General features: G+C 55.3%; 1 protein-coding gene across 1 annotated transcript in view; it reads left to right on the top strand.

Annotated features, from left to right (window-relative positions):
- The window catches only part of LOC306653756 (uncharacterized protein), a gene marked incomplete at both ends in the record, with an annotated part of 65,037 nt that extends 48,346 nt beyond the window's left edge, over window positions 1–16,691 (top strand). The window contains 2 exons of the mRNA XM_079126709.1: window positions 13,272–13,333; window positions 16,539–16,691. Of these exons, the coding sequence (XP_078982835.1) occupies window positions 13,272–13,333; window positions 16,539–16,691 (215 nt within the window). The remainder of the gene's footprint in view (window positions 1–13,271; window positions 13,334–16,538) is intronic.
- Window positions 16,692–21,748: the final 5,057 nt, after the last annotated feature.

The raw sequence follows: 21,748 nt of genomic DNA on the forward strand, positions 1-21,748 counted from the left end.
CAGCTCAGTGTGGCCATGGAGAAATTGCTACTCTCTTCCTGCTTGGTCATTATTAGCAGTGGCTACTGTGGTTCCCAAGTTCCCAGTTGCATTCCAGGGAGGCAGAGGGTTAAGTTAGAGACACACACCAGCATTCTCTGCTTTCTTGTAAAGAACATTTCCTGGGAACCCCACCCACTCATTTCCCCTCCCATCTCATTGGCCAAACATGCTCACATGGCTTCCCTAGCTGCAAGGGAGGCTGGGAAATGCTCATTCTTAAACTCGGAAGATGGCTGACTCAAAATACGGCTTTTGTTGGTAAGAAGGAAGTAATAGATGTTGGGGAGGTAGCCCCCAGTGTGAGCCACAGTCCACCTGGTTAGCTGCCCCTCAGCCCTCACCTCCTATGCCCTCACACAGACCTGATCACCTTCCTCCTGAGGGAGAGAGTGTTTCATTCTGCAGTTTCAGCCAAGGCTTGAGTCTTAATCAAGCCTGGACAACTGGCCAGCTGCCCTACCAGGTTGGAATGCGTCTGGCTCCTTTTACTTGTATCCTTGTTCTTAGTCAGAAGGCCAAGAAGTGGTCCCCTAGGCTTACAGACTCAAAGACGAGCTGCAGCCCAGCCAAGACACAGTGACGAAGAAGAAGCGAGTTCAAGAGCAACCACACCCTAGCACTAGGGAAGGCAAGAAAAGATGCCCCGGAGGCAACCAGCAGAGCCACCGCGCAAAACCCCACATCCCACGCACAGCACGGTCAAAAGCCAGCAAAAATATAAAACAAAGAGGAATGGGTGGGAATGAGGTGTCAATGTAAGTTAATCCATGTGACATGTATGTCTTTGTTATGTTTTCCAGTTTTCTAACAGTTTTATAAGGAGAAAATTCCTTTGTCAGATGTTACATATGTAAATAGCTCTTCCCCCACAGTATTAAAGACAAAAGAAACATTGCACAAAATTGAGTATGCAGTAATTATTTTTTAATAAAACTTAAAATTTCTATCAAGTCTATGCACGCGGTTGGAAAATGAAACACTCAGGCAAGCTCGTAAGAAAAAAGTACTTGTCCCTCTTCCAGTTGTCCCACCCTCGGGCCTGCTTGCCCTTTAATAGCTTTTTAATTTTAAAGACAGAATTCTTCCCTTGCAGAACTTGTGGGCTAAGGGGAAGACCTGGCTAAGATATTCGAAATTGCTAAACACACAACCACCAAAAGGGATCCTCTACCGAGGGACCTGCTGTGCTGTGGCAGTTGGCACCGCAGGGGACTGTGGCCTGATTTGGAAGGACTTGCCATAGTTCTCTAATGGTCTCCATCCTGGTTGGCTGGGAAGTCCATGAGTGGAGCTGTGAGTGACTTTGGGTGCCCGGCAAGGGCGAGGTTCCTGGGCAGTTCTGTGTAATGGTTAGAGACGTGAGCTTCAGGGCCCAGCTGGGTTTGAAACCTCCTTGTCACTTAATAGATGGATGACCTAGTTCCTCTGTCTTGGTCAGTGCAGCCATGAAATGGGGATCGGAGAAGTTCAGGTCAAGGACGCTTTGCTGCTGTTTTTAACATGCATCAATGTATTAAATTTCCCTAATTCTTGCCCTAATTTTGGCATTTTATATATTTCTGAGAATTTATTTCAGTTATGTTTTCAAACTTCCATGATTTGATTACACATGATTATCATTGGTTTTTTTTTTTTTTTTTAACAATTCGAATCAGGATCCAAGCAAGATCCGTATGTTGCAATGGGCTATGTGTCTCTTAAGCTTCTCTTACTGCTTCTCTTTTTCTCTCTTTTCACTTGTAATTTGCTGGTTGATGAAATTAGCCGGAAGCTTTTGATTTTAACCAACAGAAATCCATGAGGGCATGATTAAACTGTAAAGTTGGATTTGCTCTGATTACCGGGGTCTCAATGAACCCAAGGGCAGGGTGTGCCAGACCTCAGGAACAGGCCAGAGCTGGGCCTCCCTGTGTGCCTCCTCCAGTCTGCCTTTCTTGCTTCCTCCTTGGTCTTTTGCTGACCAGACCACATGGCAGCAAATGGCCTTATCACCACCTCTCCATCCCAGGGGCCTCGGTGGCATCCCTTTCTGAATTCCCCGGGAAGGGTCTCGGGCTCAACCTTGATCCAGTGACCACATCATTGGCTTCTGGGGCCCACTGTATGTCCCGCATGGATCAGCAGCAGTGGAGGGCATCTCCATACAAAGGGGCGCACACCACGTGATAATCCAGGGTGGCAGGTTTTGAGGAGAGGCTTGTACTCAGCGAGGGGCAGAGAGGGACCCAACACGTGGCGCTCTCAGCAACCCAAAGCAGCCAGCCCAGAACTCCTTGGAGCCGGGAGAGTACTTCATGCACAATGGTGCCACACGCAGGGTGCCCCTCTTCTCCCTGAGGGACATTCATTCAAGCCCACTGCCAAGATGCCAGGGCCTGGGCCAGGCACTGGCTATTTGCCACCCGCCCTGTGAGCAGGTTCCTGTTAGGCAGCCAGACCTGTGCTCTTGGGACCTGATCCTGGTGCAGAAAGTGCCAGCTGGGGAGGAATCCCTAGGGAGAGGCTCAGCGCCCGTGCAGTACCCTGGGGACACTTCCATCCAGCTCTGACTTCCACTGGTGTGGCCATGGTGACTGTCCAGGGCTGGCCGCACACCAGTGCCTGCATCCCTTCGTCCAGACTCCTGCGGCTGGGGCTCGGGAGACCTGCCTGGGGTTTTCACTCCATCACGGGGCCGGAGAAAGGCACAGTGGCGGCAGGCGGCTGTCCAGCACGGGAGGGAAGAGGACTTGGCTTCAGGAAGGAGCCCGTGGTGCGTGAGTGCCGTTCTTTGTCACTGGCACACTCCCTCCCCTGACTCCGGGTAGGCAGCCTGTCGACCTTCGTACTGATTAGCATGACGTCTTGGGGACGCTTCCAGCTGACCCCTCTCACTTTTCCCCATCACGGTCGCAGTCTTCCCCTCTCCTGCTCAGGGAGGATTTAAATCCACACGGGTGTCGCTCTCTGTTGGCGGAAGAGTCGCGAGTGGGAACTCCTCCTTGGGCTTGCTTCCTCTTCCACCTGGGCTAAATCCAACCACCTCGAGTCTCTGTCTTTCTCCCCATGTGGATCCTTTCTCTGACCATCCACCTGTGGTCCTCCAGCGCCTGCTGTCCTGGACACAGTCCCTGATGACACACTCATCCCAACGTGCCTAGGACTTCCCCAGCTTTGTTTACTGAGCATTGTGCTGGAGTCCCCTTGGTCCTGGGCACACAGGGACAGCTGGTCTCCCTTGCAGCTGACGGGTCCTGGTGTGCACATCAAAGCTCTGGTGGCTGAGGGGCGTGTGTGTTTTATTAAAGACAGATGTGCTTAAAAATGCAAATCAAGGTCGTGTGTGAGGCTCTGTGTGTTTAATCTCCTTTTTAAAGATAACTGAATACAGGAGGTCGGGCTGATTCTCCGTGTCGGCTGCCACACAGTTTTGTTTGCAGTTGGTGTGGGACAGCCCAGTGGGTCAGACTTTGTTCTGCAATTGAGCTCCCCCAGCCCGAGACGGGTGTGGGGGGACCAGGGGTGTGCAGCCCAGCATGGCGCCGTGACCTGCTCCTCCTGACTGCCTGGACTTCTTCAGATGACCACCCTCCGCTGGGGCCTCCCTTCCCCACCCTGAGACTCAGCGTCCCCATCCACACAGGCAGTACCCTCCCTGCCCGTGCAGGCTGCTGTGGGGGTTAACAGGCCTCCTAAACGCCTCCCTCTCTCCTCCTCCTCGCCCTGGGCCTTAGCTCTCTCTTAAGAGCAGTGGCAGCTGGGATGGGCACCTGCTGCCACAGCAGCCCACAGTGACTGCAGCTGAATTCAATGCAAATTTACTTCTCACTCAACAGTCCAATGGTGGCATTCCTCTCCTGGGTCACCTTTGTCCAGAGGAGACTCGGGATTATAAACTCCTTCCCTCTGTGGTTCTGCCCTCCTCTGGTCCTTGGGGCCACCTCCAGGTAGGGGTCACAGGCCTGGAGGGCCGCATGAGAGCTGCACAGAGGGCCACACCTGTACGTTACGTGCCTCCTGCTGGCCAGAACTCCATCATGCAAGCCCGCCCCGCTGTGCGGGAGTCTGGGAATGCAGTACAGCTCTTCACACAGGAGGAAACGGAGATAGGGTCTGGCAAATGTGGTAGTCTCTGCCCTAGGAAGTGTGGCTGCCTGATCACCCATCTGTGGGGATCCAGTAGAGATATCTCCTCCCATTAAGGAATGTCTTCCTGTATTTCCAAAGCAGGATTCTATAAGGATATTGTGATTTGTTTTACACAGAGAGGGGACTTTGCTTCAAATTAGTGTAGTTCAAATGAAGCCAAACCATTTCTTTTAAATTACAGGACCTATTGGGGCCTTAAACCTACTGATCATAAATAAACATGAGAGGGACAGAATGATCCATGTGTCCCAAACTTTCATATCAACACTCCCTTTTTTGAGAAGCGTTTTAGAACTAGTACTCTGCAGAGTTGTGAGAGTTAACAGGCTTAGAAGTTACTCAAATTAGTATTCAGAAGCCCGAGGCAAGAAAACATTGGCATGGGGGGGAAAAAAGCCACCAAAATTTGTGGTTCTCAACAGAGAATTGAGTCTCTCTCCAGGGATCATGGTGTCAGAAGTGCACAAGATGAGACTTGTCCACGAGGACAAGAGTCATGTCTTGTTATTTATGGTTGAGTATAGTCATCAACCTTTGCTGACTAGGTGCACGTGGGGATGTCTGCGTAGCGTCACTTAAGTCCTGGACTCTATCCTACCTGGGTGTTTTGGGGCAGTCTGCCTAGATTAGGCCTGTGGCCCTGGCCTGCCCATCTGGGCAAATGTTAAAATCCCTATTCCTCAGCTTAGGTTTTTATGGAAGACTGGCGTCATCTGTCATAAATCAAGGTGAGCTGAGGTTTAGCACTGAGGTTAGACAGAATCACTCTCAGGAAAAACTAGAGCAAGTTTATTTTTTATTTTAGTTACAGGCACCAGCCCTATATATATATAGCTTAAAACTTAATTTGGTGTGTAATTGGGACTAGCTCTTTGGAGCCCTGGGTTATGTGTTTTGGAGCAGCTGAGAAGCAGGGCCGTGGTAGGGCAGGACATGGTATGTTAATTGGTGGCCTCTGGGACCTGTGAGAGAATTGGATCTAAGTCCCCAGTTAGAATGAACCAGGCGGTTTTATTTGAGTCTCTGGGACATGTACTGGGTGGGGGCACCGGTTTGCACCAGCCTAAGCAAGTTACTCCTGCCTCACCTTCCGCTCCAGGGACAGCAGAGAGAGGGTGGCAGAGGAGCCAGAGAGAGGGTGTGAGGATCCCTGCCAGGACTGGCTACTGCCCCACACCCTGATCTGTAGCCGTCACATGCTGCTCGGCCTGTGGTCCCAAGGAGGGGTTTGCATTTTATTACCAAAGTCTCCATAAAAGGGACTTGGGTCAGAGCAAACATTCAGGGAGGAAAAACAAAGGAAAATTAAATGCAAAATCACTGCTGGAGAAAACCACATGCAGACCTTGACTTTAATACCACCAGAGCCGATGGGGGGAAGTGGCCCCCAGGAGTCGGAACCAGAGGAGCTTGGCCTGGTACTCCTGAAGCCTGGCCCCTCTCCTATTTAAAAAGAAATTGCCATTTAATTTGTTTCTGAGTTTTATTTCTCAAGTGAACCAGCATGGGGCCATGTAATGAGGTTGTGTTTCTGAGAGGTGTTGAAAGATGGAGAGAGGGGCCGATCCACCATGGGCCCGGCCGGCTGCACCAGGAGCGGGCTCCCTGGGAGTACGCACAGAGCACGGAGGGCAGGCGGGGCCGTGCCAGGGCTGGCTGCTCCCGCACTGTCGGCAGACCAGGAGCTGTGCCATGGTGGCCCAAGAGAAGGAAGGCAGCCAGGCCTGTGGCTGGAGAGCCCAGGAGGGCCCTTGCCATCAGAGGGCACCGGACTGAGGAAAGAGAGGAGGATATTGGGCCAGGGAGGAGGATGAGTTTCCAGACAGAGGAAGAAGCCAGCTCAGACCAAGAATGGGAAGGTGCATTAGGGAGTCTCAGGCGAGTGCGAATACAGCCATCCCTCAGCATGGGGGGGAGGGGTTCCAGGACCCCTGGGTGTTCAGGCCCCTTATCTGAAGCAGTATAGCGTGTCCATGTCCTCCTGGATACTTTGGCACCTCTAGATTACTTTTACCACCTAATGCAAACGTAAACGCCATGTAAATAGTTGTTAGGCAGTGTTGTTCAGACAAGAAAACAGTCTGGACCCGATTGGTACAGATGTGTTTTTTCCTGAATAGTTCTGATCTGTGATGGAATCCTGGATGCAGAGCACACAGTTGTGGAGCAGAGGCTGGACGTAAGCTTAGGCAAGAGATTTCTGGACCAGGGAGTGTCAGAGGAGCCTCCAGAGCCTGTCACCAACAGGGCCTCTGGCTGTGTCCTGTGCTTTGCTGGGATGGGAGCAGGTGTGTGCCAGGTTCCCCCTGCACAAAACACAGGTAAAGGCTGGAAATGGGGAGCCTCCTGCCACCTGCTATCCCCTCCCTTCCAGACATGGAGGGTGCAAAGGGCCCTTCACCTTCAAACGACCCTTCTGTTGGGTAGCCACTATCTCTGCCAGGTGCCTATGCTGGGACAGCATGGGTGGGTGATCCCCCCAACACACTCACACCTGGGTCCAGGTGGGCTCCACCTCCCCTGCTACCCCAAGTCCTGGCCCATCACTGAGGAACCAGCAGGCTTCCCGCCTCCCTGGCTCCCTGGGAAAGAAGCTGGCTCCCCAGGATGGCCACAGGAAGGCCGCTGTAGTGCCTGCAGACCCGCCTTGCCATGCCCGTGCCAAGCTGTGACAGGGCGAGTCTGTTTCCTGACAGCTTTCACGCACACACAGGCTCCGTCACCTCAACAGCCCCAGAGGGAAGCCTTGTCTCTATTTTAGCGAAAAGGCCACGAGCTTTAGGAACGCTTGGTGGTTCATCCAGAGTTGATGGTGACAGCAACAGCTGTCTGTTGAGCGCTTTGACACACCCAGCTGTTGAGGTTTAGGCCGGAGGTGTCTCCCAGAAACTCACACTAGAGACCGTGCAGTTTAGAAGTGGAGCTATTGGGTGACAAGCATTTTACTTAACCAGCATGTTATTCCCCTGATAGGAGCTGACTGAACGGTGGCTGTCACAGGTAGTCGTGGCTAGAGGGGCAGGTCGTGGGGGTGTGCCTTGGGGTTTAGATTTTGACTCTGCTTCCTGGTTCCGTGTCCTGAGCTGCTTCCCCCAACACGCCCTTCAGCCATGAGTTTGGCCTCACCTCTGGCCCAGAGCAATGGAGCTGGCCATCTATGGACTGAGGCCTCTAAACTGTGAGCGCCAAATAGACTTTTCCTCCTCTTAATATTGTCAGGTCTTCTGGTCGCAGCAGCCAACAAGCTGACTAGAACTCCAGTCCTGTGCTAATGTCCTTGGTTGCCTTACCTGCTGCAGGCTTCACTGTTACTTTCCCGTCCCCTTTCTCTGTCACCTGCCAGTGCAACCGTCCCCACCTGCCTAACCCACTGAAGAATGACAGCCAGCAGCCAGTCCCCATCCCATGCTGTGGTAAGGGTAGCTCTGGGTTTCTCATTGTACAAATGGAGAAACTGAGGCCCTGGCAGCAGGGCCCTCAGAGGGGATCGTTGGCAGAGCCCTTGAGCGGCGGCACCTCTGCTCTGTGTTCCATGGAGGGAGTCTGAGGGAGCAACCACTGCACTGGGAGCAGTGGAGGCCCGCCTCCCCTGGTCTGCCACACCCGCGATGTTCTGAGCCAGACAGCTCCGTCGTCGGGGCAGCCCCGGCCTCGTGGGCTGTTGAGCAGCATCACTGGCCTCTACCTGTAAATGCCCATCGCGCGCCCAGCATCACGAGGGTCAGGAACCTCTTCAAAATGCTGCCACATATCCCAGAGCCAGCGCCAAGCTCTAGACCTGGCGGGACCCCAGGCTGATCCTGGCATGGGGAAGGGGTGAGGGAAGCTGCTAGGTTGGGGTACTTCCGGGAGGTGGGTTTGGGGCACTGAGACCACCAGGCTGGCTGAGGAGCAGACGCCCCAGGGGATTATGAGATCACTTCAGAAGGACTTCCCCCGGCCTGGAATCACGGGGCAGTGTCAGCCTGGAGCCCAGGGGACCTGTTCGCATCCTGGTGTTCCACTGAGTGGCCGCAGCACTTGAGCTTCCGGAACCTCAGGCTCCTTATCTGTAAAATGGGGCGGTACAGACCAGCTTTGTGGGACTGTAGGCGCCTTCGCACAGTAGCGTGGTTTCTGCTGGTGCCCCAGACGCTTCCTGCAAACCTTGCTGAGTCACATCTTCCCTCCTCTTCAGTAGAGGGAAGGTGGGCTTTTGTCCCCTGGCTGACTCTGCACGTCACCCTGGAGCTCATCCTGGTGGCCGCTGAGGCGGCGGGGTCTGCAGCAGCCCAGCCCTGCGCCCGCAGCTGTGTAGCAGGGCTCTGGAGAGAGGCAGAGATGAAGCGCGGCTACCCCTCATCTCCCCCTGCCTTCCACCCCACGCGCCTCTGGAGCTATTAAGATGTGGTCCACACCATCTGACGTTCTGATCTGCAGGCCACCTGAGCCTGAGAAGAAGGGGATTCCTCCCAGCAAGGGATCTAGTGACCAAAGCCACTCCCACCCTGCAGAAAAAGGACAGGAAATGAATCTTTTCTTGCCTGGTGCCCCAAAGCCATACCCAGCATGATATCTCACTGAATCGTCTTAAGCTTGGAGGCTGGGAGCCGCGTCCCCTCGGTGGGCCTGGGTGGAGCCTGCGGGACTGGCTCAGACAGCTGGTCTTTCTCCTGTGTCAGGCCAACATGCCCATTGGCCTGTCTGCTCTGCCCAAAAATGACCAAGCGAGTGAGCTAATGTTCTCCTCCTGCCTGCACGTGGCTCCTCAGACCACACCGCCACCCGCCACGCTGGTTCAGTGCTGTCCCTACCTCGAGTGCCGGTGACCCTTGGTTGGAGCCCGAGGGTTCATCTCAGCTGTCACTCCAGAAGCTGGTGATGTTAGTGGTCTTTGGGCCACATTTTGAGAAACTGAGTCATTACATGGAAATCACCAGGTAATGTTTGTTGGCTGTGTGTGTTTTCTTTCCACAAAACAACGTTTCAGGAGATTTTAGACAGTTCTCTCTACGCTCTTGTGCATGGGTTTAATTTTTTATAGCAAGCATATGATTCATTATAATAAGCAAGTGAAGCCATCCAGCCTCCCCCACCATGCAGGGAGGAGCAGGGATATCATAAAGGCAACACTATAAAGGAAATGGTTTGGGGAAAATGTGGATCTAGGAAAAGAGGACACCACAGCAAAGGAGTCTACTTTATCTCTCTCTCTTTGTGGCTCTAGTCCTGAGCTGGCCACTGGCCTCCTGGAAAAGAGGGGAATGTCCCTCCTGTTTTCAGATGATCTGTTCCTGGTGAAGCCAGAGCTGGAACCACACCTGGGAATTTGGGCTGTGGGGTTGGGCCCAAAGACTGGGCCTGCCCTGCTTTCTGCCTGGGTCTCTGAGGCCCTGGCCTGGACAGGGTGCTCCCCCTCTGCCCACCTGCCTGGCTCTCCAGCACCCCAGCCAGCCAGGCAGAGCAGGAATGGTGACTTTACAGCACCGTTATTACTCTGTTGTTGCCCAGTAAACCCACACTGGGCCCCACAAACCCTTGGTGAGAAAGCCAGACCCTTCCAGAGAAATGGTTTCCTACACCTTTACAACGTGATAGGAAAAAAGGGGCCGTTGGATTTATGGAAACTATATAAAGTTTATGGAGTCTTGGCAGGCCGCAGTAGAGTGTCTGGAGGATGGGGGCCGGTATTTTGAAACAGAGAAGGCCATGAACAGCAGCAGCCCTGGGTGTCCAGACACCAGACAAAATCCCGAGTCCGTGGCGCTGGGACACTGGGGCGGGGGACGGGGAGAGTGCGGGGCGGGGGGGTGCTGCGGTGCTTTTTGAGTGATCTCATGCAGTCTCCGCAGCCTCCGGAGAGGCAGGCAGGGCTGTCCTCGTTCTGGAGAGGGAGAGGGAGGCAAAGGCATTTTGAAAGTCGTGAACTTGCCCACGGTCACTCAGTGTGAGCCTTGAAGTGGTGGTTCTGGGGCAGCCTCGGGTTCTGGCGGCCTCTCTCCTGTGCACAGAGCCTGGCGTCCTAATTTCAGACCCTGAGAATGTGGTCCCCACGGCCTGTTTCAGCTGGAGACTCGTCTGCTATTTATGATTCCGCTCCCCGTCCTCTGATGTCCTTCAGTTGTCACCTGCCCCTCCCGTGGCTCAGCATGGCTGTCGGAGCCGATCCATGCTCAGGTTTACCCACTGGTCTTGGCTGGACTGGAAGCCATGCCACCAAAGGTCGGCTCTGAATCAGGATGCACCGTCTTGCCAGCACCTGTCTGTCCCAGTTTTCCTGTGGGATCCTCTTAGGGCCCCGGGGAGTACCCCATGTGGTATGAAGTCACCCTCCACCTTTCTAACTCATTTCTCCTTGCAGAATGTGCCTTGTGACATCGATGTTTTCTCTCCTGCTTGGCTGTGAATTCTTGGAGTGCAGATCCCATGAATGCCTAATTCTTCATTGTTGATTTTGCCCCTGGAGCCTGGCGTAGCTCCCAGCATAGAGTAGTCACTGCATAAATATCAGCTGGGAGGGTGGATGGGTGGATGGGTGGATGGATACACGGGCAGGTGGATGAGTGGATGGAGGCATGGATGGATGGATGGGCCTCTGCGTGGATGGAGAGGGCATGTGTAGACCTGCAGACACCCACCGCCTCGTTTACACCCTCGAGAGCCGTTAAAGTAGCAGCCTGACCCTGGTTCTCACCAGCTTCTACTAAATGCACCTCTGTTCCAGGGCATATACTTTGCTCTTTCTGAGGCCAGATGGAGAAACCAGTCTGCATGTTTGAATGTGTGTGTAAATACTTTACAGTCCCCATAAACTTGTTTAAAGACAGGTGGGGGAGAGTCTAAACTGGGGCAGCCTTTTGGGAGGGCAATTTGGAAGTGGCTATTAAAATTTTAAATGTGCCTACCACTAAGACCCAGCAGTTCCACTTTCAGTTGTCAAGAGTAAGAAGTAACATTTGTACATTTGTACACAAAGTGGCATGTGCCAGGATGCTTACAGACGGAAGCTCGGAAGCTCGTCGCTCCTGGGCTTGTAACAGTGAAAAATTAGAAGTAGCCCCATGTCCATCAGATGCAGAGACGGTAACTAACATGCAGAGCACCCAGACTAGAAAGCACTGTGGCCGTCAGAGGACAGGGCAGATCTTATGTGCAGACCTGCAAAGATCTCGAATGGGGCTGGGGCCAGATACGTCGAAGCGGCACGCAGTCTCTGAGGCTGACTCACCAGTCCCAGCAAAGCCCCCCACCTTCTCATTTTTAGCAACTTCTTTCCTTTCTCCCTTTAGTCCCAGCCATGAAGCACAGCTTGCTGGAGTTAGATCTTTCATTCCCACGCCTACTAGCCAGTGACCTTCACTTCAGAAAAGGAGGAAAATGAGAGAAAAACAGTTATGTGCATAATTACTGTCTGCTGGCTCTTCAATTAAGAAGATTGAAAGGCACAATATTAAAATCTGATTTATGGGCGTCGCTATCTGCCTCATAATGAGACCAAGAGGAAAAAGGCGCCACAGTCGTTGCAGAAACCCTGTTTTCTCCTCCAGGAGATAAATTGGCTCCTGTGCTCTTACTGCCAGAGGAGTGTGAGGTGGCGTTAGGTATCTGTGATTTGTTCTTCCAGTATGCTGAAATCCAGAGCTTAGTAATTGAGGCTTCGCCGGGTGTGGGCAACTCAGGGACGCTTCCTGAGAGACGTGGCAGCTTAGTGCTGAGGAGGCAGCTGCCACAGGCCACTGCGCCAGGACCCAGAGCTGGTGCCTCACCCCTCCCTGGGAACCCACCAGGTGGCCACAGCCATGGAGCTGGGGAGGGAGCTGGGCTCAGCACCCAGCGTGGCTGCCTACTATTTGCTCCTCAGTTTCCTCATCTGTGAAATAGAAAGGATGAGCCTACTGGTAGTGTGACCTTGGGCCAGCATGGCATCTCCTTGGGCCCTAGGTGTACCATCTGAAGGCCATCCTGGCACCTGCCTCAGGGGCTGTAGTGCAGATTAAGCAAGCTGATGCCTGTGCAGAGCCTAGCTCTGCACCTGCCCCACAGCAAGTGCTCCAGTGGATCTTTTCGAAGTCACTATTATTTCTATCACAGGCATCTTTGCCGCCATTGGGAGAGATGGAATTCAAACCCCGTGGGTGGGGGACAGTCCTGAGGGCGAGCCTCGATCCTCTGCTTCTCCCCTGCTTCTCCCCTGGGCAAACCTCTGGAACCCCTCTGAGCACATTCCTTCATCTATAGAACAGTGTCCACTTGGCACAGGGGGTCGTAAGGCTCAGATTCAGGAAGCAAACTGCCTGCAGTGGAGGGTGGTGGCAGTGGCCCTTCATGGTAAAAATGCTACTAAAAAGCCTGTCTGGGCAGCAACCTCCCCAGGACGCAGGGACCCGTCCTGGTTCATGTCCTTCTGCTCCCCGGGGTGCCGTAGCAGGCGGCTGCGACATTCTCCCTTCCTGCGTCTGAAAACAATAGCTACCAAAAAATCAGTGGCCATGGTAGCAGGGACTGTGGTGCGCGTGGTATGCAGGATCCAGGGGTCCTTGCAGGGCCCGGGTGGGCTCCTTAGCCAGTGTGCAGATTGGGCAGGGGGTGCGTGACTGGCCCATCACACAAAGCCAGGAGACAACAGCGCCAAGTCTGACCCAAGGCCGTCACATCCTCTCCAACACACTCTGGCACATTCCAGGCCCCCACCCTCATTCCTAATCATCCACCGGACCCCAGCCCGCCTCCCTCCACCCAGCTTCCCAGGCCCGTGTCTGCGCCAGGAGAAGGCGCACCAGCACCCCTGCCTGTGGCTTCATTGCGTGTGTCCGCCAGTGCTTCTGAGCCTGCAGAGTCCCACGTCCTGATGCTCGTGGTGGGTCGCGTAGGACATTTCGCCCCGTGTCTGAGTTCGCGGGTTACACGGGTGCTTGGGGCTGGGGCCGGGGAAGTGGGCCGAGGGTGCCCCGTAAGCCTGTGCTGCCCTCCTTCTGGAAGGGCTCTGTTCTGACCTGGGACACTGCAGGACTCTGCCTGCTGCCTGCATGGACTGTCCCCTGGGAAGAAGGAGGGCAGGATTCTGCAGGCATCCCCGCCGTGTGTCACCTGCTCTCCCACTAATGGCATTTCTTTGTTTTCAGTTGAGAGGGAAAATGTGCAGAAGAGGACTTTTACTCGGTGGATAAATCTACATCTGGAAAAGGTGAGCCGTTCCCGGGACTTGTCAAGTGATCCATTCGTCTACCACCGAGTCTGCAGTTCGGGGACGGCGCCGAGCGGTGGCAGCCCCCAGGTTGCCGTCCACTCGTGTAAACATGCCCGAGAGCCTTCTTCCTGCCGGCCCCACACTCGGTGTCGGGAACACAGGATAAGACCCAGCTTGGCCTCCTGGGATTATTGGTCTAGCTGGGGCGGGAGGTGCGTCCACAGAGCAGGTGATGTTGAAGACCCGCCCAGGTCCACAGCCCAGAGGCCGCCACCCTGCTCCTCAAACTCTCGGGCGCATCCCAGCGTCCACTGTGGGCAGGCAGTTGACTCACTTGTGCAAGATCAATGACATGAGCGTCCTGTTGATGAGTGACATTCCTGCCCCACGAGGTGCTTCACCCTCACCACTTGTGCTCCGTACGAGGTGCCTGCAGCGCCTGCTTTAGTCCTCACAGTGGCCCAGGTTCCCTCCATCTGGTTTGGATGGCAACAGGCCCAGACCTGGCTTCCCTGGCCTCTGCTGGGCGTTGGACCAGAGGCCCTTCCCCGCGCTCCCTTCCCACCTTCCTGGGACGTTCCCTTGGCCTCCGCACCTGCACACACCAGACCAGCGCCAACCCCAGACTGGAGGAGGAGCTGGGGACCAGAGGACAGGCAGGGGCGGGTGGGCGGGAGGCAGTCAGTTCTGGATGTAGGCCAGGGCAGCCAGCCGAGGCGTCCTGTGTCGGCTGGCGCGGCAGGATGGGCTTCGTGTCTTTGTAGGCAGCTGAGTTTATCAGGACTCATTTCACGTCCCTTCTCCCAACTTCCTCTCTCGGCTGCTTAAGACCAGCCAGGTTTCATTTCTTTTGGAAGCTGGTGGTGCCCCACATTAGGGGTCCCGGGTGTCTCTTTTCTCCTCAGTGCATTTTCGGCACTACTCATAAGTGAGGTGCCATTTTTTGAAAAACAGAAAAAATGGTCCCCAAACCTGAGTTTTCTGAGCTCTCGAAGTAATGCCGGCCGTGTGTCAAGGTGGCTGGGAACTCCTGCTGCGGGGCCCAGGAGAGCCAGGGAGGAGTTCGTTCGTTCTCTCTTTCTTTTTATTAAATTATTTGTAAATAGATAAATACAGAAAAGAACAGAGCGTCACCTAGAGCTGGCGATGCCTCTGCCCTCACTCGCCCCCCACGGTGAACCTCTGTCAGCATTTGTCATCTCAAGGATGCTCTCCTCTGCCAACTTCCTGCCGCCCCTCCGTCAGGGCAGGTGGGTAGCGGCTGCTCTGTAGATAAATCAGATCGCACCTGAGCCTGAAGCGTAATAAACAGGGTGAAATTAACAGCCATGTTTCCAACCCCGAGACGTTTGAGAGCAGCCTTTCCTGGGAAGGAAAGCCAGGAACTCCTTGGTGAATTGGGCTTAACTGCAATTTGAAGGCTGTCAGGAATATTTACTGAGTCTCTGGCTTCTGGAAAAATTCCCTAATTTACCAAAGGAGTTAGATCATGCAGAAAGCCCTGGGGGTGCCGAGGACTTGGCCATACCAATCTCCAAAGCCCGGGGAATGTTCGGGCCGGGAGTGTTTGCACTGGAGCGGTTTCAACATCTCCCCTGCCACCCCTCCCATGGACCCAGGCCAAGGCCGTTTGATGTTGTGGCAGAGGCCCTTACAGGAACTGCCAATGGAAATTATTCTTCAGGTTTAACTCCAGTCAGGCCCGGCCACGGTCAGGGCTGGTAACTGGAATTCTGTTAGTCCATTTATCAGGGGCTGTTTGGTTGGGTGTCTCCTTTTCTGCCTCCCGTTAGCAGGAGTCACATTCCCATAAGAGCCCTGGTAACCGAGGCTGTCGTGCTCGGTGTGGAATGTGCCCCGGAGCTGGGGGAGTTTACAAAGAAAATAATTTGCCTTTTGGTTCAAAGTCGCTGTTGCTCTTGAAAGCAGAACCTTTTTCGGTGCACCTGTGGGTGGAATCGCCCCGTGTTTGACTGACTGGGGTGCAGGGACTCATATAAAAGGTAAGGAAATGCTGCTTTCCCTAATAAAAAATAAAACACAGTCCCTCCAAGGCTGTGCCGGAAAGGAAGGAAGCCTTCCCAGAGGAGAAAGGTGACTGGTCGCCGTTCCACTGTGCTGCCGAGATTTTTCTCACCTCCCGTCTGGGCTGGCTAGGGCTGCCACAGCCCAGCGGCACTGCATTCTGTTACTCCTGCCTCCTGTGGGAAAGCTCAGCCCTTCCTTTGTCCCCAGGAGCAGAGAGAGCACCCAGGCTAACCGCTCTCACCTGGCCAAAGTCCCAATCCCAAAGGAATTCACGCAGAGTAGGAGCCCCCAGAGAATGCAGGTTTCCCCACCCTGCTCTGCGAGGTTGTCACAGTAAGTCCCCACCATGAGTTGGATCTCTTAAAAATCCAAGGGAGATCATTGGAGAAAAGGGACCAAGGAGTGGTAGGCCACCAAGGGAGGGGAAGAGACGGGAAGGGAGGTTGGTCAAGTTACATTGTTGCTTTGTGCACATGTATGAACACCTAACCGCAGATCCCATTGGTACACAACTCTAAGGCACCGATAAAACATATGGGAACAAAGTCCCCACCATGCCACGTCACAGGGGTTATTATCAAGTTCGTTTAGTCAACAGAACCTCAGGCGGGTGCACATACAGAGACAGCAGTGGTTTGAAGATGGGGGACCCTGCCGACACCCAGCCTGAGGCTGGAGTGCAGCTGACCCCGGCGCCATCGCTTTGCATCCTGGGGGATGCTTGGGTCCTGCCTGCATGGTCTGATGCAGGGAGGAGAACTTCACCAAGGGGCTGCTTAGCCACAAGCCGGAGTGTCACGCAGCCTCTTTGAACCTGTTCCCCCATCCGAAGGCTATCGGGATGTGCCATTTCTTTCTAACTGTAAGCAGAAACCTGGATGCAATCTAATCTTGGGGTCTGAGATTTTTGGCTCAGAGGGCCCCCAGGGTCACTTACTGAATCAGCCTCCTGTTTCTGAATCTCTTGCGTAGATCTCCTGCCAGGTGGCTGTGCGTGTGCTGCCCAGGAGTCACCTCCAGGGGACTGGCCTTCTACACCCTTGGATGGGATTTCTGCCTAGAGACAGACCCGGATGTCTGGAAGTTTTCTCTTGAGCTGAAACCTGCGTCTCTGCCGTATTTTTGTGGATTACGCTGGGCACTAATCAGTTGCTTTCTTTCCCGTGCTCCACAGTGTGACCCACCTCTAGAAGTGACAGACCTATTCGTTGATATACAAGATGGCAAAATCCTAATGGCTTTGTTAGAAGTCCTGTCTGGGCGAAATCTGGTACGTATGTTACAGAAGGATCAGGAGGAACCAAAACACAGAGGAGACCCCTGCTGAAGGTCTCTCCGCGTGGGAGGTGTGCTCCCCGTCACCTGACCAACACCTGTGATGGGTCGACCTAGAGGAGGAAGGCTTATTTGGCTATTGGTTCTAGTCAAGGTCACTTGGCCCTGTCACTTTGGGCCTGAGGTGAGGCAGAACATCGAAGTAGGAGCCCATGGTGGTGGAGATGCTCCCCCGGGGCAGCCAGGAGGCAGAGAGAGATTGAGAGCGGAAGGGACTGAGGGCCCAGCGTCCCCTTCACGGGCACACTCCAGGAACCACACCTCACCACGAGGCGCCACGTCTTAAAGACTCTACCACCGTCCAGGAGCCCCCTGGCTTGCAACCAGCCTTTAGCCTTTGGGGTCACTAAAGCTCCAGGGCACAAGGCCAGGCATAGAGGAACGCCCACACACCAGGGTGCGTAGACCCTGCAGTAAGACACGTGGAAGGGGACATTCCTTTATCCATGAGAAGCGTGATATGAACATGTAGCTAAGCTGTATCTTTTTTAAAAAGCAAATCTTAGTGAGTAAATAAATAAATGCCCAGTGTTTACAGCACACCTGTGATAGACGAAAATTGGAACTCAAAATTAAAGTTGAGCTATCCAGTTGTTAGCTAGAGTAACAGCTAAGAATCAGAGCTCTAGGCTCTGCAGGGCTCCCATCCCCTTCCGCCTCCGCAGCCATCATCTGAATGTGTTCACAGGCCGAGCCCATTTTAGGGCTTCGTTGCTGAATTCCGCATTGAGGTGAAGGGGACAGACACCTCCTCCTCCTTTTCCCAGGTTTTTCTTCTGGAGGGACGTGGCCACTCCCTTCTCTCATTACTGTCTAGGTCCCTCAGGCCCACAGGCAGGCGCTCCCAGTGAGCTGCGTGGCCCCGGGGCTCCCTGGGGTAGTCACTGCACCCTGGCTGCGAGCTGGACGCTGAGCCCAGCCCTAGCTTTGCTTCTGCACCCGAGAAAGACAAGCTGGTGGTGTTGGGTACATTTGTCCTCCCAGAGAGCGGGAAGAGAGGGGTCGCCACCTCTCGGACTGAATGGGACATTGTCTCCAGCACCCGGAACGCTGTGCCCGCCTCGCACAGAGCAGGATCTCAGGACGCGGCAGCTGCTTCCACCAGGCGCTCCACATGTGCCCGGTGGTGTCTCTTGGCTGGCTCTCTGCTTGCTCCAGATCGCCTCCCAGCTCATCGCTCGCCGAGCTGCCTGCTGGTCCCTGCGAAGGTCTGTCCTGCTGGTCCTTCCTGGAGGAGGTGGGGGGTCCTCTGCTGAGCCCCGCGGCTGGGGAGGCTGCTTTCAGTAGCCAGGCAGCACCCGGGCTCACACGGCGCAGGTACCAGAAAGCACGTTTGAAGGGTCCTGGGAGCCTGGCTCTGAGGACGCCTTTAATGCTTTTGAACAGGCGATGACATTTGGTTGCCGCTCGCTGTGCACTGTGGGGGCCACGTGGAGGGTTCAGTGATTTGCCAGGACGTTTGGGAGCCCTTGGGAACATGGAAGTGGACGCTGGCCTGGCCCCAGTGCCTGTCACTCAGGCCTTTGATGCCGGCTTTCCCAAGCCCAGGCCAAGCTGCGTCTCAGGAGAAATCCCAGGAAAGGCATCTGGAGAGGGAGCTGCTGGCAGGTCGTCGGGAGTCATTCCTCCTCAGAGCGAAGTTGATGGATGCTCACGGAGGCCGGGCGGCGGCAGGCCGGTGATGGCGTCCAGGTTCCTGCTGCGGTGGGGGTGGGCGGGCTCTCGGTCATCTGCAGTGTGCTTGCCCTCGTGGTAGCCAGAGCTGGACGCCTGCAGTAGCCTAGGGCGACCAAGGTTGGGTGAGCCACCTTGTCCAACAGCCCTTCACCTTATGCTGGGTCCCACCACTGAGGACCTGTGTCCCCGCAGCCTAGCTGATGCTTAGACTTCTGAGACTGAAAAGGAGGCCGTCAGTCATGGTAGATCCACGTGATTCCTAGATTCCATGTTTACGATTCTCCAGCTCGCTGACTTTTATCTGTAACAGCAAAATCACTGGTACGTCCGAGGTCCTTCACTTAGGTGCACAAAATCTCAAGTCCCAAGATGTGAGTGTGCCCTGCCAGTCCAGCAAGGGGTGCTGGCTGCCTCGTTTCTGCTGTCCTGCTGCAAACCAGTGACCTCTCTTGAGGTCTCGATAGTGCCACAGTTTTCACATTTTGGTGATTTTGCTGTTTAAAATGTTTCCCAAGCATGATGCTGATGTGCAAGAGCGGTGTGTTCTATCTCACAGAGAAAAGAGGTGCATTGGATAAGTTTCACCAGGGTACAGCTTACAGTTGCTGCTGAGTTCAGCGGTGAGAGTGCTGTTAATGCATCAACAACACATATTAAATAAGTTATCTTATACTGAAACACACATAAAACAAGTTTGTATTAACAGGGTTAACGAAAATGCCGTGACCAGTGGTTTTATAGGAGCCTACTGGTACGTGTCTGGAGGATCAGTGGTTGGTTCAGTGTTCACTAATTCAGCATTCACAACAGCTTTCACATTAGTACTGTGAATGCACGAATTGCCTGGATTATAGGGATAAGCCGGGGCTCATAGTCGCTCAAGACCTGACTCAAAGACACCTCCTCCAGGAAGCCTCCCATGGTCCATGCTGATTCAGAGGTCTTTCCCCCACCCTGCCTGCCCTTCGATAGGTGTAATGTTAACCCCTGATTTGACACATAACTGCAAGACCTTAGTGGCTTTCCCACATGTTCATTCTTGGCGTGTGACAACAGTATGAGTTCCCCATGTGTCCGAGATGACGCTTCTGCTCAGGGGACCAGCATGTGAGCGTCCGGTTCTTTCAACAATTTGTTCAATTCATCAATTTGTTTGATGGATTCTTTTAATGATCACATCAGTGCAGACCTGGAGGAGTGCCTGTCACGGAGCCCCTGGGGGTGAGTGTCAGACACCTGCGGGGGCAGTGGGGCCCTGAGGAGGAGGAGGTCAGTACCTGGGCTGCTGCCAGGGCGGGGAGCCCAGCGGCACACACCCGGACCCCAGGGTGCTGGAGGCGTGCTGGAGACCCGGGCAGGCGGCGAGAGCAGCGGCGGGTGGGGGCGGGGAGCGGAGGGAGGGGCAGCGGGCAGGAGGCGGGGCCGCCCTGGGCTCCAGGCCTCTGCATATTCAGAGCCCCAAGTTTGGGCGGATGCTTCTTCCTTGATAAACTCAGCCGCCTGCGCTTCGCTACGACTCCGGGAGGTCAGGGCCTGGGCTGGGGGACAGGGCGAGGCGCCCAGCGAGGCACGGAAACAGGTGTCCCAAGCAGGCCAAGACGCCGGCCCGTTGGCCTGTGTCCAGTGGCTCCGTGGGAACCCAGCCTGTGTCCTTTCCTCCCGCGGCCTGCAAGGCGGAGCCAGGGGCGGGGTGTCCTGCGCAGCAAGCCTTTCCTCCTTGGCTGTGGCACCTGGGGTCACGCCTGTTGGGGGGAGCAGATCACAGCCAGCCCTGAGGGCCCCAACCAGCTTGGTGCATTCGCCTTGCGCCCGGGCTCCGCAGGTCCCAGTAGCCCGTGCCTTGACGCAGGGCGTCCCCTGCCCTCTCCCAGCCCCGCTGGCCCAGCCGGCTGCTCCAGCCCCCAGGTCTCGCACCAGCCCCTCCACACGGACACACGACACAGCACACGGGACGCACACAAACCGCTCACCATCCACGCACCACGTGACACACACGAACGCTTCGCGGCCTCCGGTTGGAGCACGCTCACCTCCGCTCCCTCTTCGGTCCTCCCGTGCCCAAGCCTGTCTCCTGGGTGCGGAGGTGGCTATTCCCACCCTGAGGCTTCGGCCAATCCGTGAGGAAGGACAGGAGCGTCAGCTTCCTCTGCAGCTGTTGCTCAAGGAGCCGGCGGCTCCGGGGGGCAGCGAGTTCTTAGAGCACCAGGCGCGCCTCCCGGGTCTCGCTTCTTGTCCTCCCTCCACTCTGCTGGCTGCAGGGACTGCTGTGGTGACCCTAAGGAGCCCATTGTTTTTAGGGCTGCGGAGGTTGGACCCCGCAGGCAGGTGGTCTAACCGCAGGAGCTTACTCAGCTCTGGAGTCCAGAGGCCTGAGGTTGAGGTGCCTTGGCAGGAGGAGGGGAGGGGAGGGCCAGGTGTGGGCCACTCGCTCTCCTTGGCTTGTGGACACCATCCGCCCGCTGTGCCTTCACCGCGCCTTCCCTGGGTAATCCTGAGGCCTGTGCAGGCCCCCGCCCGCACGCCGTGCAGTCTGTGTGGAGGCTGTCTTGGGCCTCAGCATCTCGGGTGGGGGAGCCAGAGGGGCGCAGAGACCTGTGGATGACCGTTTCCTGCACTCCAGGAGTGCTTGCCCCACAGGGACTGTCCCGCTGTGCAGAGGGAGGGGTTGAGAAGAGAGATCTGCGTGTCCAGCGCTGGCTGTGAACCTTCCTAGCACCGTGGAACCTTCCTAGCACAGGCCCAGGCCTCATGTCCTTACCAGTGAGGTAGGGACAATGCCTGGGTGTTAGAATTCTTGGTGACAAGTGACACAGCCTGGCTGGACCTCTAGAGGTGACCGAAGCACAGGGGTAATGGTCTACTTACAGACCCCCAGGAAGAGGGACTGGAGGAGCTGATGAGCCCAGCGAAGGACAGCAGGGGCTTGGGCCTTGCCAGCTCCCTCTCCCTCCCTCGCCTGAGTCCCCTCTGCACTCCATCTGAACCCCTCGGAGAACTTTCTCTTCCCGGCAGAAACTCATCCAGCGAGAAAGAGCACACATTCTCATTTGATGTTGAGCTCATTGGGTGGTGTTCAAGGCCAGCTCTCCCTGAGTCCCCAGCTCTCCCTGAGTCCCCTGTTCCAAAAGTGGCCAGGAAGAAGCCAAGGAGTGAACGTTCTCCTGTCCTGGAGGCCACGAGCCTGAGGCGGAGGGGCAGCAGGGCTGGATGGCCTGGGGTCCTCTGTCCGGGGCTTGCAGACGGCCACCGCCCTGCTTCCCACTGGTCCTAGGGTTGTCCCGCTGTGCGCACACCCCTGAGGTCTCTGTGTCCCGATTTCCTCCTCGTATGAGACCGGTCAGGTTGGGTGGGACCACCCCAGCTTGGCGGGGA

This window comes from Sciurus vulgaris, assembly GCF_902686455.1.
Source record: "Sciurus vulgaris genome assembly, chromosome: 2".
NCBI classification, from domain to species: Eukaryota; Metazoa; Chordata; class Mammalia; order Rodentia; family Sciuridae; genus Sciurus; species Sciurus vulgaris.